General features: G+C 41.1%; 1 protein-coding gene across 3 annotated transcripts in view; it reads left to right on the top strand.

Moving 5' to 3' along the window:
- The window catches only part of KIF26B (kinesin family member 26B), a 302,116-nt gene that overhangs the window by 221,959 nt on the left and 62,729 nt on the right, over window positions 1–17,428 (top strand). For all 3 annotated transcript variants that reach the window (XM_063328903.1, XM_063328901.1, XM_063328902.1), the window contains 4 exons: window positions 8,585–8,791; window positions 10,302–10,395; window positions 12,364–12,626; window positions 15,538–15,721. In XM_063328903.1, coding sequence (XP_063184973.1) covers window positions 8,585–8,791; window positions 10,302–10,395; window positions 12,364–12,626; window positions 15,538–15,721 — 748 coding nt within the window. The remainder of the gene's footprint in view (window positions 1–8,584; window positions 8,792–10,301; window positions 10,396–12,363; window positions 12,627–15,537; window positions 15,722–17,428) is intronic.

Raw genomic sequence — 17,428 nt, 5'->3', positions numbered from 1 at the left:
ATGTTGCTGCTGCCTTCTATCACCTCCAGTCCTTGTGGCAGCCAAGGCAGTACAGTCATGTTTTGCTGGAAGGGCAGGTTTCTAGGAGGAAACTTTGAATGAGTGAAGCAAAGTTCTCTTCAGTCTTTCTGCGCTACAGCGGGATATGAACATGGCCTATGAGAAAGAGCCACGTGACTCGCCACTGCCAGATCCCTCCCCCACAAAGGCTGATGGCAACCTTATTGTGTAGCAAGAACGATGGCAGCCTTGTCTTCTATCATGAGAGCAGAGAAGTTCCTTTAGGGAGGCTTGCCTCAGTGGTGCTGCAAATGTGTTTCCTGGGTTTTGTGAATCTGTCTGTAGGATCCATAGACACCAAGCCAGACTGGAATACGAACAGAGCAACATAAGGTACATCACATGCTTAGGAGGCCACTACTGCACCACTTGAGTTTCTTACCTTAAAGAATGGAAAACATAGCCAAGCTGGGCAATGCTCTGTATCTGGGACTATGTCATGGTTTAACTCCGGCAGACAGCTTAGCCCCACACAGCTGCTTGCTCACTCCCTCCCAGGGGCACATGCAAGAGAATCAGAAGGGTAAAAGTGAAAACTCATGGGTTGAGCTAAAGACAATTTAATAGAAAAAGCCACGCACGCAAGCACAGTAAAACAAGGAATTCATTCACTGCTTTCCATCGGCAGGCAGGTGTTCAGCCATCTCCAGGAAAACAGGGCTCCATCAAGTGGAACGGTTACTTGGGAAGACAAGTGCCATAACTCTGAATGTCCCCCCTTCCTCCTCCTTTCCTCAGCTTTTATTGCTGAGCATGACGTCATATGGTATGGGCTACCCCTTTGGTTAGTTGGGGTCAGCCAACCCTCTAACTCTAAAAGGTCACTAAAGTGAAGCAAAACAGGGAGCTCTTGAAATTCATGTCAGCTAACTCTACTTGCTACTCAGTGCAGAAAAATAAATTCTTATAGTAGTGAGAGAAGCAGAGAAAATTTTTGCAGTAGCGTGTTAGAGGCTTAAGACAGACATCTGCTGACTTTACCAGTAGGTGCATGCTTACATATCTGCAGATCCACTGCAGGGAAGACAAGGCTTGCCAGCTGATCCCATGTTGTTCATGCTGGGATTGTTGAAGGCTGTTTTGGTTTGTTCAGTTCTTATGAAAGTGTCACTAACAGTGATGTTTAAAGATATTCTCAAGAAAAAAAAAAAAGGCAAGCTGAAATTTCATCCCCACACATGAGCTGAGTTAGGCTGTTGTTAACCCCATCACAGATTGCAGGTACGCTTCTGTGGGTGCATGTGCAGGTAATGTGAAGAGCGTCAGAAGCTGGGGAAAATCCTCCTCCTGCTTGAGGCAACACGCAGACTGTCCCAGCCGTGCCGGTCCTAAATGCAGACTTCCCTCAAAGAGATCAGAAGGAATCAAAAGGAAAACCAGGAACACACAATCTTTTTGTGGGCACGTGGGGTAACTTAGTGAGAGATTATTTCTGTGACAGGATCATCCTCATGTCTTTTTTATTTTTTAAAGAAGAGAAGAAAGTTGCAGTGCTCTATGTTAATCTAGTAAATGCTGAAGTAGCAAAGTGACAGTTGAGTGACTGGGATGATGTACGTGCTGGTTTCAGACAGTGTCGGTGCTCAGCGCTGTCTTTTCACCATAGCAAATTACAGTGACAAAACTCAAAGCTACTGCTGACTCAAACAAGACAAGAGGTCACTGAGCCATGGCCTGTGACCTGAGCATATTTCACAGCAGATTTTACTGAATTTACCAATACAGTTACATAATCCAATTGAAAAAGGGTACAATCTTGATAAGGGCAAGTTCTTCAAATAGTATGATTGGTGTTTGGGTATAGTACGCTTACAGTTCTTCCCATTATTGCTACAAGTGCAAATTAGTTTAACTGCTGTACAGGATGGGGTTGATGAGCTGGTAAAGTTCTAGCAATTACACAAGAAAGAAACAGAGGGATAGATGTAAAAAAGAGGGGACCTGCGAGTCCTAATGGTATTTTTTTTCAATTCTTTTCACTGCTTTTCCAAAGCAGCAGTAGCAGAATCAGCCATTTCCACAAAGAATATGAGCAATCAGGCCTGAGCGTTTTCTCATTTGTGCTAAAGTGAAGCACTGAAGCCTACCAGAGTTACCTTTTTAAAAACAGAATAAGAGGAGAATAAGGCCTGCTTACGCATGCTTCCTGACCAGTTTACACTGGCATAAATTTATCCGAGGTTTGGTTTTGTTTTGTTCTCAAATGTGACCAGGAGACCTACATTAAAACAACATCCATTCATACAGTTTTGTATTTGTCTCATTTTGGCTCAGTCTGTTTATCTTGATCTCCTAGAATTCATTTTAGCATGATCAGTTAATTGTCTCATAATCTGTAAGAAAGATCCTTTAAAATGCTTAACAGACTGTTTCTATATTCTCTGGGTACTATAGAAAGGCTAGCTTTACATCCACCATGCAAAAGCGTCTACACACACATGCAAAGTGTGTGTTTGGGATGTCATAGTTTTCTTGTGCTGTAGTATTTTGTGGCTGGCTACAGCAAAAATGCATGCCTGCCACCATTATTTACAACTGTAACAGTGAGAAATTACAAACCCCACTCTTCATTAACCTCCAATAAGGCTGTTCCTGCAGCCAGTGATTGCCATTACATTGATGGAGTGCTAATGCAGCTCAATAGCCCCGGCTGGCCTGTCTCGCCCCTGACTGCACCACAGCTCCTGCCTCCCACCACTACCCAGCACACCTCCAGCAGAAGCTGCTCAAATGATTGATGAGAAAAACAGCTCATAAAGGCAAGCACAGTGCCCAAAGCAACAGCTGTCTAGCCCTGTCCCTGCAGTAATTAGATAAATGAACCCCAAACGAAATCTTACAGGCAAGAGTAGAAGGAAGTGATAATATCCCCAGTGTCAATCTCCAATCGCTTGTGTTGCCTTGTTCCAACCTCTGTTTGCAGTTAGTTGTGTTTTATACAGATTTGACACAGCTCACCTCTCCCACCTTCCGTGCTCTTTTCACTGCTGGTCCTCCAGACAGACCCCTGCAGGCACAGGAGACATGGGAGCGTCAGTGGCTGGGGCTGGACTCTTGTTTTCTTTTTTTCCTGTGGCACCAGTTGCTCTACTCTGCAGAGCCTGCTGAACCTTTGTCCTTCTCCACATAGTAAGAACATAACAAAAGGTCCATAGTAGGTCACAAGTTGAGTTTAGCTGGGGAAAAATTCTGCAATTAGGAAATTCTCTCTTCAAGAAATAGTTGATGTGTATACAGGGATGCAGTAGATAAAAGAGGAGAAGGCACAGGAACGTGGTTCAGGAGCTGAAATTGTAGTAGAGCTGATTAAAAGGTCTGTGCTTATTTTTACAGTACAGAAGCATAATGATATTACAGCAATTCCCCTATATCTTCCCTTCATGCTACTGAATGGTACCTGTGAAGAAACTCTTCAGTGCCAATAATTATGATTTAGAGATAAATTTATGGAAAATGTATATATATATTTTTATACATTCAGAAAATATATATCCGTTTCTTTAAAAAACCGTGTATGTAATTTAATCACACACACACACATATATATATGCATGAAATAAATACATAGACAGAAATACAAGGAAACTCTGTTGAGGAAACCTAAACAGTGCAGCTCTAGTTCTGCTTTCATTTGTAGCATTGCGCATCGGGATTAATATTGTGGAATTCAATGACCGTAGAATGCATTCAAGAACAGAACAAATCTTTGTAGGCAGGAACTGAAATCCAGAGAAGTAAACGGGGTCCTATTGGATTGAACAGTTGTCAAATGAAATTCTGTGAACTCACAGGAGAAAACATATTAAAAAATGCTTCCAACACAAGCAGAATTAAGAGGTAAAGTTATAGCCTAGAAAAGGCACAATAATGATGCAGAGCAAGTGCCCTTTTCTTTTATTCTCTCTCTCTGCTCATAAACTATGGTAATTCTTGCTGAGTTCAGCTAGATTTGCATGAGTGTAAAATTAGATCAAAATTAGGCCCAGGTTGTTTGTTTCACCAACAGTGCATGTCTCAAGAGTCTGCTTTCATGTTTCCCCATAGAAACAGTCAGAGGTGCATCTAAGGCTGGGCGCTGCCAAGACCTGATCCCTGGGATTCAAATAAGAATTTCTGGCAGTCTGAGTGGTCCCATTAATCGCAAGTGGTATCTCTTAAACCCTTCAATTACAAGAGATTAGTGGGAAACTGTAGCATTGGACTAAAGGAGTAATGACACATAGGAAGTGAAGCAGAAAACCTGCTTTATTCTTTTTAAGAAGTTCAATTTACAGTTTATTTAAATATAAATTGCAAGTATAAAGTATTAGAGTTCTTTAACGTCACTGTTCAGTTAGTTTCAAATTAACCATACTGTATTTCTGCCTTCCCCAAAGCAGCATGGTGATCTTCAGCCTATCTGTTCCTTAAATTGAACTGAAGTCTTTTAAGTCCATTAAGTTCCTGTGCTATCCCCATAGCTGGCTGAGTTAAGTTGACCCATCCTCACGCTGCCTCCCCCGTGGCATGGATTGCAGGGGCCAGCACGGACTTGAGCCGCCCCCAGCTATAAATTGCATGAAGGACTGTGAAACGACAGAGCAGGAGGACACAGTCTGCCATCGTTTCTACTAGTAGCTTAGTTGATTTACTGTTGTCATAACTGCCTTTGGGAAATGCTTTGCACAAATCCTTGGGTTTCAGTTCCATGCATAATAGTGTTTAGTAATGGGGTGCCTACCTCATGGCAACTGCCCGTCCTTTGAGCCTGGTAGTGACTGAATGTATCCATATGCTTGCAGTGAAGTAGGCTTCGACTCAGCCCATTGTACCAGTGGGGAGTGTAAAACAGAGATTATATCACTCTAGTTCACAATCGTATTGCATCTGAGGTGCAGCCGTTAGGAGGGGTCCTAGCCCCCCAATCTCAGCCTGATTGCCAGACCACAAACCTGCCTCTCTGCTTGGAAGACACCTCTAGCTCAGATATTTTAAAACGTGTTTTGGGCTGCCTAGCTTATTGGGCCACAGTTATGTATGCAGTTCTGAATTCCAGTATGTGTTTCTCAGGGGTGAAGTTTCCCTGTATCTTGCCTGCTTGTTGGGTTTTTGCTATAGTCGCAGCTCCCATGGCATATAACGGACATGCATTTTGCACAGCCAGGATCTAATTGTCTTCTCATTTGATGTAATGTAAATCAGGAGTAATTTGAAAGAGTTACACTGGTGTGAAACTGGCCAGGAAGAATGCTCTAGGGTTTTCAAATTACCAGATGAGTTCAAGTAATAATCTATTGCTACTACTTGTCTTCAGTGTCCATCACACTCATGCACCCATCTTTATTTTGGCTAGCGTGTGAGTTTTGCTGAAGACTGTCACACAGATTTGTGTGTGCTGCTGAATTTGGGCCAGGGACTGTGCTGCCCAGGAAAAGTATTTTTATTTTTCCTACAGAAAAGAGTAACTTTAGACAGCCTACAATGTAGGCACCTATATCTCAGGTAATCATTTAAGATGCCTGTGGTGGTACCGAGAAAGCAAGAAGCATTTTTGGAGTCCAACTTGTCTTATCTGGAAGGCAGTTTTATAAAACAGACCATGCGAATTAAGTGCTAGAAGTCTCTGTTTCTATTGTCTACGATGGGGCCAGACAACTGGCTTGGATGGAGATAGCTCCTGCAGGCAGGTCTAAATGGAGGTGAGGGGAACTACCTACGATACGCTGTGCCAAGGCACACAGACATCTTCATGCCAGCTGCAAAAAAAATAGCTTCAGAGTAAGCAGTGTTCCAACTATCAGGATATACCCACATGTAATCAATGTGATATTCCTCTGCCCTAACACACATGAACACGATCTTTTCCAGACTAAATGATTCTCTGATTCTACATAGGCATGGTGCTTAGGGACATGGTTTAGTGGTGGACCTGGTAGTGTTAGGTTAATGGTTGGACTTGATCTTATGGGTCTTTCCCAACTTAAATAATTCTATGATTCTATGAACTATTAAGTCTCAAAACGAAAATCCCCAATGCACAGGAAATCCAAAAGTTAGTGGCAATAGCAGTATTTGTATTGAGAAATGTCTATATTTGCCAGAGTTGAGGAGCCAAACGGTCAGAAAATGTATGCTGTTAGACAACTACTGAGACTTCTGAGTTGAGCTCTTTTTAAATAGTGGTTCATTCCATTTATCTGATGCTAGTAAATTTTTAGGATTTCAGTTAAATTGGTCCTTTACTCCAGGGAAAGAGAAAGCTGATGCCTCAGCTTCTATCACTATAGCTGTTGGAAGTTAGGAGTAAGGAGTGACAGGTATTAATCTGATTTTGTGTGAACAGGTTTAAATCAGGACCCAAACCAGTGATATTATGCTGTAACAAAACTGGTGTAGCTGAAGTTAAAACTGAATGCCCATACAGTTTGAAGCCAGAAAGAACTCTTGGCTGCCTGTACATGAAGGGTTTTTAAATTTCACACACTATCTGTTCTCTAAAACCCAAAGAAACTTAGCCCCAGGGTCTTCAGTTAACTCTCCTTTGCACACAAGGATCAGGGATCTGGAGAACATGGATTCATAGCAGCCAAAAATACACATAAACTTATAGGGAAACGGTTTTCTACAGAGACCAAGTATTTTATTTAAAGTAGTTGAAGAATAGCATTTATTTCGGTTTCCAGCAGATCAGTCTAATGCTCTTGATATTGGCATCTGTTTAAAAATGTGGGACACAGTAGAAAAAGCCAAAGGCATCCAAAGTTGAAAATAGGAAAACAGATCAAGACGGATATTGCTCTTAGTTTTCTTGCTGCTCTAGGATTCACAGTGATGAACTCCCTCCCTTCCCTGCCAATTTGACTAGTGCCTCCCTTCTGAGCTGCCAGGAGACCTGGGGCTGAAATAAACATTCAGACCTTGCCTGGTTCATGTGGACTGTCTGGGGGTGTTGGCTGCCTTTGTCCTCAGTAGAAATCAGCTCTGCTTAGGGTTGGGATTAGAAGAATGCACTTGGCAAAATATTCTAAGTGGCTTTTTTCAGTTAGAGGTTAGTTTCATAAGCAGCTCAGATGAACAGTTGAGAAGAGAACCCGTTCACACCCAGGCAGTACTTTTTCCCTCAACTAATTGTATAAAACTGAAATCATGTGCACAAATTTGTAACCATTAACCATCTAATGACCACTTGTTTTCCCAGGTTAAAATAGGTGGAGTCAAATTACCACTTTGACTCACAGATATATAGAGAAGACATCACAAAAGTACTGAATAATCCCAATTAATCTCTGATCTCATTCCATTGTCTTCAAAGGACTTGTGTCAAAAATGAATTTGCCCAGATTTTACTTCTCAAAGCAGCTGATTTATTTCCATGTGGGATGAGCTTAGGCCAGCAAGAAATGAGATCTACATACAAAGAGCACAAGTCTCAGTGAGGCCAACAGGAACTGCAGTCTTGTCTAACTTTTAGAGCTACAACCTCCTCCCAGGGTGCATCTGCCATTCCAACAGCAGATGTGCTCCCACCCTCTGCCAAGGGGTGACCCTTTGTGGTCACTTGCATGCCAACCGTGGGTAGGTTTGATATAAGTGACATACAGTTCAGAGGCATTAAGATCAAAGTTCTGTCTGCTTGGTGTGAAAGTCAGTCTGCTCTAGGACAAAGAGTGTGCAGGTGTGGCTAGAGGCAAGAGCTGGCAGAGACGTTTGCCCTGTAAAGTTCGGGAACTCATGTGTCTGCAGGTGGTGAATTTATGGGGAGAACCAAAGCCAGAGCGATTGTCATGAGTTTTACTTACATCTAAATTGCTTACCGACTGGGTTAAGCATGCAGTATAACCTCATTAAATCCATGAAGATGTATTTTTGTCTTAGGAGTAATGTCTTATTATGTAGCCATTTAATGAGTCGTGAGCTAACATGTTTTAACAAATCTTTTATCGCTTATTACATTCCACTCCCTTGACGATAATTTCAAAATCTGACCATTAAAACAGGGCTCTTTTCACAAGTCTTTGATGATCACGCTTAAAACTGAGCAGTTCATCTTTTTGCATTTGGATTAGAATCGGAAAGGTGTAAATTACAGATCTGGCTTTTATGTACTGTTATTGATCAGACTGCTTCGTAGAAACTGCAGCAGTTCTGATAGTTTAGCAGTCTAGATTACCTTTCAGCTTTTCTTAATTGGGCCACTGGGGTACAGTTCATTTTCAATTTATATTAAGAGTAAGACAAGGTGATGTAATACCTTATCATTGTACTTGAGTAACATTGACACTAAACCACCATAATGTCACTTGTAATTTCAAATACACAAGTTGCTTGTTGAAGTAGATGGAGATGAGTTCTGGCTTTATTCACTGTGTATTTTAGGCCAGGTTCTGCCTATAATAATTCCTGTGTCTTCACTGACTTCCACTGAAACACTAGCTACAGCAAGCAAGTATGATTTGGTCGAGAGTAATTGGAAAGTTCATTCAACAGTCTAGAGCATCCAACAGACTAATCAAGTGCGCTCATCTTTTTGTGTGTTTGCTGACAGGTCAAAGTCATGGTGCGCATTTCTTCCACCCTTGCCAGAGACACATCTGAGTCCAGCTCTTTCTTAAAAGTTGACCCCCGTAAGAAGCAAATCACGCTGTATGACCCCTTGGCCTGTGGAGGTCAGAATGCTTTCCAGAAAAGGGGCAACCAGGTTCCACCCAAGATGTTTGCTTTTGATGCAGTTTTCCCCCAAGATGCATCACAGGTAGGCAATGTATGATCAGAACAGTTATCTAAACAATAGCACGCACCAGACCCAAATTCATTTCTGCTGCAACAGCAGTATTTTCAGTGGAGTTACACCAGGGACGAATTTGGTCCTCTGATGTCATCAATAGTGAAATCAGTTTATTAAATTGTATCTTGATAATTGCGTGCTTTCTTTATTCTTTACTGTAAATAATTGCTCCTAAAATTATATGTGCAATAAATGTGCTAAATGGTGCCTCATAGGCAAATCCTCAATATCAACAAGTTATCGTATATTATAAAATTTTATTTTTTGGTGTATATGGCAATCTGATCAGAACTGAAGTTGTCTAATGCAGTCCTCTATTCATTAAGAAGTCAAGGATTATTTATACAGTGTTCTGTTAGTCCACAAATCTTTATTCATATGTGTATATTCAGATTTTTTATTTTTATTAGACTTTGTTTTGATGAACTATGTTACCCAAATGTCATGAGGAGGACAGTAGAAGAATTAAGTAACATTGCAAAGTATAATTAGAAAACAGTACTGTAAGGCTGTTTCTGTACTTCTAAACTAAACTAAACAAAGCTAGGACACAGGGCCAGCTAAAGCACTGTCATATGGCCATATCATTAGGTCAGTCCCTGACCTAGTTCCGGTCCAGGCAGCTTGCACCTCCCAGACTAATGCCTGGATGGCGTTCAAGGGCTGGCCTGTGAACAGTCCCTTTCTTGGCTCATTGTATTTACTATTATAGTGATAGTCTAGAAATACCTATGAACTAGGTGAATTTACATGATTTATTATCAAGTGCTTTACGTAAAAGCCTAAACTGCAAATTCTGATTTAGTTTGACCCACTATTGATAGGCAGTTGCCGCAGAAGCACCGTAGACCATTCAGCCTGCTTGAACCTTAAATCTAAGAATGCCCAGGGTAAATTTGTGTGTTGTACTTCTTAAAATACTGCTACAATCTTCAGGATGGAGCCTACTGCTGCTAAAAGCTAAGACTCATAATAACATAGAGAAAAAATAAGAAATGTCACTTAGCTAATACCAAAGAGGCTGTTCCCCTCACATTCCTTGCCCACCTGCTAGTGGAATTGAACTCAGCCCATAATTGGGCAAATAATAGAGCCTGTAAAAATTCCTCAGTGTTTGATTGTTTTTTAATTAAAAATGTACTTTTAAAGTCCCCTAAATAGGCAGTTGTAACAAACCAACCACATCACCTTACAGTGTGTATATTTTGTTTAACCCTACAAAGGATGTTGATGCTTCAGCAAATGAAACTTATTTGGCACAGAGCAAAAGTCCTGCTTCATGTGCTTACACAAGTAGGTCACATGAGTGAGAAAAGCAGGATTAGACTTTTTGGTGCTTCAACACGCTATCTGGACCACTGATGACTTTATGACCATTTTCCAGTGAAAATACTCTATTGATTTTCCTTATTATTGTTAATAATTTTATTTTCTTTCTTTTTTTTCCCTATTTTTTTTTTTTTAATACTCATGACAGGCTGAAGTATGCGCTGGGACTGTGGCTGAGGTGATCCAGTCTGTTGTCAATGGGGCAGATGGCTGCGTCTTCTGCTTTGGCCATGCCAAACTTGGTTGGTATTGTTAAATTTCCCTGCTCAAGCAGCAAAGTGAATATTTTTAACCCAAGATTGCTAGTACATTAGATTAGGGAAAACAAAATTGGAGACTGTTTGCCAAAATACTGCTTTTATCAAGCTGCGTAAACGCTCTGAGTATCCACTCAAGTACTTGATGTTTGTGATGGTGCTATTGAAGTGTTGTGACTGGGCACTCAAATAGTTTGATTTGTATTCTATTCCCTGATTAGACAATTCACTCATGATTCACTTCCGATTCTAATCTAGTGCAACCTGGTCTAGTGGAAGGTGTCTCTGCCCATGGCAGGGGGGTTGGAACTAGGTGATCTTTAAGATCCCTTCCAACCCAAACCATTCTATGATGCTGTGTTTCTGTTTCCAACAAATCCTGTTGTAATGGTTAACTGAATATTACAAATGGATCAAAACTTGCTCTTTGCAAATGCATCAACAGCATTTCAGTTATTCATGGAAAGAAAATAAAAGGGAGAATCGTCATCATTAACACATTATTCTTTTGCAATAACTAAATTTCAAGATTAATTGTATATTTTGTTCATGCTTACCTGAAGGTATTTTGAAAATACTGTCTCTTTAATGAAGAGGGTTGTATTGTATATGTGCAATGATCTCCATTCTTTATTGTCTCAAAGAAACACAGATGTACACACACAACTTAAAAGGATAATTCAGTTTTTAAGCGATAAAGAAGAGCAAGCTCTATCAGGCCATGATTATGCCAAATTATTGGCAACAAAAACTGAAGAGTACTGAATGCTGCAATGCCACCGGGTCTGGTACAATGAATGGAGCAGGGCCACTGGTCCAGCTAACCACAAAGCCCCTCTTTGTCAGACAGGAGTAACATTAGGATGAGCACCTGGATATTGGACCCCCTGTGACATGCTGAACACTCAATGGCAAATGAGATGGAAAAGAAAGCCACCGGATAATGGTGTCTCAGAAGTGCTACATGTCCTTCAGAGAGGTGGCCTAGCTAGGGCTTTGCTGGAGCATGAGTTGAGTCTCTGCAGTTGCTTTAACTACATCACCACCGTTCCACCCACCATGGATAGACCCAGGTCTTGCCACAGACATGTGCGTAGCAATATTTTCTTCACTGATCTTTTTCCACATAGATTCAACATAAGAAATGAAACAAGGTAAAGAAGCTACAAGTACTTGCCTGAAAGGATGTATAACCTTTATCATTTTGCTTATAGATTTAGGAGCTTTAGAAAACTTGTCTACTATATGTAGTGACACCTAAAGCAGTACAAGATATACTCTGTGTCAGTTCTTAATAATTAAAATTTTACAGCAGAAACAAGCCACAGCTATAATTGCAGAGTCAAATAATAGCAAACCAGGGGAAGGTTTTGACCCAGATAAAATATATTTCTTGTTGTGGTCCCACTTAAGCACCAAGTGACCATATGTACCTGGTTTTGTTTTTTTCTGTGTGAAGTTACATCTTTATGATCCTGGGACCAGGTTTATGTCAATCCCAGCCCCAGCATATGGAGCATAATGGAGTGCTTTGAAGTAAAATAGTATTCAAAGAATATCACACTCACAGTATCTAAAGCAGGGATTTTTAGAGACCATGGCACTCCTACTCTCCTCAATTCCCCCCACTATTCAGTCACATCAGAGGCTGCAATGTTGTGTGGTAGGGACCTGCAGCACCGTGCCTGGAGAATGGGGGATGTCAGGGGAATGTTTGAGGTAATGATTTTTGAAAGCAACTCAAGATTTCATCTGCTGGTTTTAAATGATCTCCATTTTCCATGTACTATTTGTCTGCCTGCCTATCTTTTTCCCTTGCTAACTGTCCTTATTGTAGAGAAGTTGTTTTCATGAGGCTGTGCAGGATAATCTCTCTTGGCAGAAGGCTGTGAAGGTCCCGGGAGTGATGTTGTTATCTTTTTTCCACCCACCCCACCCCCCCATTCCTGACAGGGAAGTCATACACCATGATCGGGAAGGATGATTCCATGCAAAATCTTGGCATAATCCCATGTGCCATCTCCTGGCTCTTCAAGTTGATTAATGAACGCAAAGAGAAGACAGGAGCACGCTTCTCTGTCCGAATTTCTGCAGTGGAGGTGTGGGGGAAAGAAGAAAATCTGAGAGACCTGTTGTCAGAAGTGGCTACAGGAAGCCTGCAAGATGGCCAGTCCCCAGGTGTCTACCTTTGTGAGGACCCCATTTGTGGCATGCAGGTGAATCCACGGTTCATTTTACACTGAAACAAGCAAGGTGACCTTTTTTTTTTTTTAGCTATTGGGATGGTTCAAATTCAAGAACTACCCGGAGCATAAAGTTTATAGACTTGAAAGTGTTTACTTTAAAACATGCAAGAACTTTATGACCTGCAGCTGCAGGGCCATCTGCTCTCCTGGCCTAAATATTTGTACCTCTGGTATAACTGATGTTGAGCAGGGGCTTGTGTTTGCAATAAAACGTGAAAACATTCATTGCAAACAAAAATTCACCTCATTCTTTAAAAAAAAAAATAAAAAGAAAGTGTGATCTCTCTTTCGTAAAACAACAAGCTAAAATATTTACAGTACTGCACAAATAGCTGGAGGCCATTAATATGGCTGTTTATCTCTGTATAAACTACATTATTTATAGCACTTGCATTAGCAGCATTGTAGGAAGCATTAATTGCTACTTATTAATTGCTGCCAAGAAATAAATTCCTGAGCTGGGCAAGCCAAGAATAACTCGAACTCTTCTCAGGTTTGGAGGTTTAGCAGGAATGAGTAACTGGGTTTTGTATTTCCTGGGTAACAACTAGAAAGCCTCAGCAGCCCTTTTTTTGCCCCCCACTTGGTTTGAGGGGAAAAAAGGCCTGTGCTTTCATTTTGCTGTCTGTGAGGGAGTATATCTGATTTTTGTATGAGTAGATGAAGAAGGAGCAAACCAGCATGATGGAGCTTGAATACATTCCTTCAACCTTAAAGGTGAAGGCTGCTTCCATCCAGAACCTGCAGAGCACTGTGTGTCCAAGGATGGGGAATGAAGGGAGGAGGGAACGGACCTACAGGGTCACGTACCCTATTTCCAGCTCCAAGCATCTAGAAATCATGTTTCACATCCACAAAAGTAATGAATCGTGAGATTTTAAACAGCAAGTAATGAATTTCGTTTTATCTCTTTGTGGTTTAAGCCTTTTGGACATACTTAGATCATATTTTCCAATCTTTCCCATTCTACCTAAGGACTACAAAGTTGCATTTTGTTTATGAATAACAAGTAGCGTTTACATTCTCACTTAACTCCTGGCTTTAGTGCTTTATGAAATATTTGCAGTGTCATGAGATCTCACCCCCTGGTATCCAGTAATGGGTGCAGTCCAGTGAGTATAAGATGGGAGACTTGAGTCTTCACAGTTCCCATTGGGGTGATAGACAGGCCAGTTAAAATCTGAATTAGCATACGTATGCATGTTATAAATGTTACATAACTGTAACAACTAGCTCCTCTATACAGCTTAATTCTTTACTATGGTATTTAAGCACAATAGCAATAATAATAGTAAATATTCCATTATTGTTGCTTATTTTCATATAGATACAGACAGAACAACCTTTTACAAAATGAATTATTTTAGATCAGTGGAGAAAAGGTAGCTCCATGAGACGTCTGTGTACTTCTGCAGTGTAAAATACTGAATGAAATTGCCAGAAAAAAAAGCCTTTTTGCCTGTGTTTACAAGATATAGTGACATTCTGGAGTCATGTGTCCTACACCTGAATTCTCAAAATCCTCAGATGAAGGGAGTATATTATATTATAGCCATACAGATACGCAAACTCAGCAGTGTGTATAGCAAATGAATAATCACCATATGTCACACTGTCTGTCATTGGGCCTTTCCAAGTATGCACATTTTCTTGTTGCTTACATTAGTGAGATCAACCCCCAGACTGGCCTGCCTTCTGCTTGCCTTGTTAACTCCTTCCTGCCCTCCTCCCTCTTTCTAGAGAGAGCTTAGCTTTCAGCTGTGTCACCCCAGCCCATACAGAGCCTTGGCTTTATCCCTCCTCAGGCTGATTAATGGTCATGAAGAGAAGACAGGAGTACTGTCTTCTTTAGGAGAACTTAACTTCTAGCTGTATTATGTAGCAGGGGAGCAAACTCTGTGAATGGGAGTTCCTCACTGTTTTTACACAAGATGAAACAAATCTACCCTATGGGCTGTGGGCCAGCTCTGTGTACTGCCAAAACTGATGCCATCAGATTACACTGTTACATGTCCCTTCCACAGACAAACTAATCTTAGGTGACATGAAACACATATGCATTCCTAACATTATGGGAGGTTAATAATACCTGCCCTCCTATGCTGTCTATCACTTTGGAGAGATAAGAGCAGGCTGGTGACTGGGACTGAGGTCCAGCAAATGTGAATGTATGTGTATTACCTGCCTTGTTCCATTTAATGCATTGCCCTGGCTCGTGCGCAGGTGCATAAGCTTGTGGTATGAAGGGGCAAGAAAAAAGCTTCTCTTCTGTGCTGCTCACCACGTGCTATGGGCCTGAACACAAGCTTCAATGCTGTTATTTCCCAGATTCATCTGTGGACTGCTCCCTTCTAAAACTTTCTGAAGGGGAACACGTAGTCCTGCCCCTACCAGTCTCCCCCAACTGTTGAGTTTGGGACTGATGTGTCTTCCACTTCTTTTCACTTCTAACCATCAGAAGGACACAGTGATTGCCAGAGCCAACAATGCAGGGGGAAAAAAAGGCAGTAAAAATGATGAAAATAGTGAATAATTAATAGGCATAAATAGCTTAAAATTCTGGGAAAGTGAAGGAACAAATTTATGCATTTGACCAGCTCATAGGACAGTTTTCATTTGCTGCGGTTTGTTTTTAACAACTGCCACCAGAGGTATCCCAAGTAAGAACCCTCAGAAGCCTGGATTCGATCATGGAGCTCCTGGAGGATATGGTATTGTCACTGCCAGTGTCAGGAGGGTCTCATTTCATCGGGCACCTCCTCCTTTTTGGTCCTGTCAGAAGCCAACGTATCTACAGTGTGTGTTGACTGAGGGAAGTTGTCTGGTAGTTTTGACTCGTGTGGAAGTTTGGAGGTCATTTCTCCCTTGTGTTAACCTGCAGCTCCAGAACCAGAGTGAGCTCCGTGCCCCTACGGCAGAGAAGGCTGCCTTCTTCCTTGACGCCGCCATTGCCTCGCGTCGCAGCAGCCAGAGGGACTGTGATGAGGAGGATCACCGCAACTCCCACATGCTCTTCACTCTGCATATCTACCAGTACCGCATGGAGAAGAGCGGCAAAGGCGGAAGTAAGCTGTCCCCTCTCTCCCTTTAGTTTCCTCCATGCCTACTTGGAGACAGGCTTTAAACAGTTCTCCATTCAGAATGGGGTGGGGCCATTCATACCAGCAGACTGTCCACCTGCCTGGTAAAGACCCACCAAAGGCCATTAAAGGCCACTGGGGATTATTCCCATTAATTGTCAATTTAGTTGCCGTTGTGGAGATACTAACAGTTCGTCCTCAGCACTGTGTGGGCCTCTGTATCTGAAAAAAGAAGTGCTTTTCAGGTTGACTTTTAGTGTTATCTTTACTGATAGTGTTGAGGTCATGGATTAAAATGTTTTGGGGATGAGAATTTCTTGCCACCCTTAGACTAGCTGTTCCCCTTCAGCACCTAAATACAGCAGTTTGTGTGGAAGCTTATTTTGGTAATGCATAAACTGTAGCTTTTCTTGGAGATACACGATATTTTAATTACTGGCCGAACTACATGTACACTAAGCACTCTCATGGATCTTTGTAAGGGCTCTGGGCTTTTCAGGTTGGCTTGCTCCCTCTCTTTGCCATAGGTGCTTTCACTGGCTTGTGTCTTTACTTCCATCTCCCACTTGTAAACGAGTACAAGATGCTTCCATGTCTACTTATATGTTTCTATAGTTTTCAAAGGTTTCATTTAACTCACACCATTTATATTTTTTTTATTATATTTATCTTCTGTTTCAAGTATCCCAAATTGTTTATAACTGGAGATATACAAAAGGGTTTTTTTAGTGAGTTCCAGCGTTAAAAGATTTGTATAATATAAGAAGCAGCCCCACCAAAAAAAGAAAACTTTCACATTAAAATTCTTTTTTTTTAAATAATCATTTTTTACAGGGAAAAATGTTTGTTTGAAAGACACTAGAGATGGCTGCTTCTTTAAATTTGCGGTCTTAAGCAATTCTGCAGAAACAGCATACGCTTCAGCTCCTGGCTCTGCACAGGTTATTTGTAATAAGGAATAGATTGCAAGCTATGATGTGTAGTGGGTGAACATCACTGCAGTATTAATGTCTGATGTTTGAATGCAGAAAATTTACATTGATTGTACTTATAAGAGAGAAAAACAGAAATTCGCTCTAAAAGAAAATGCAGTTTGCATGTGTTTAAGTAATAACCCTTGTAGAATTGGCAGGCAGATGTCTCAATTAACTAAAAGTTTATTAATTAACCACACTGTGGTGGAAAGGAAGACTGTGAAAGCTCAAACACACTGGTTCATCGGAATAAAGATGGCTGATTTTGAGGGAATTAGTATTACAATTATTTAATGCTCCATCCTTTTTACTGGATGCAAGTACATGTACACCCAGTCCTTTTCGGCTGGTTTCAAATGCAATTAATAAAAGGGGAAAAATTATTTTCCTGTGGTTCTAATGACTCATTTTCAAAAAAGAAGACACGATCCTGTTGGATTATAATATGGCATGCTTTGCCCACTGCCTTTAGTTTTATCTTTGTCTCATGGCCATACCACCTCCTGTCTTCAGATTCCCATATCTGAGTGGCCTCACAAGCCAGGCAGGGTCAGATCTCACTGATAATTGAATGAGGGGGGAATTCCAGCTGCTCAGAAAAGGCGCCTAGTGATTATCACTGTCTCCTGCTGTAATGAAGGACTTTTCAGAAAAAAAAAAAAAACCAAATCGTGAAGATAGTACAGATACATGGATTCCAGTAACAGGATTTAAAAAG

Source organism: Chroicocephalus ridibundus, chromosome 3, assembly GCF_963924245.1.
Source record: "Chroicocephalus ridibundus chromosome 3, bChrRid1.1, whole genome shotgun sequence".
NCBI lineage: Eukaryota > Metazoa > Chordata > Aves > Charadriiformes > Laridae > Chroicocephalus > Chroicocephalus ridibundus.
This window is presented reverse-complemented; position numbering and strand designations above follow the sequence as displayed.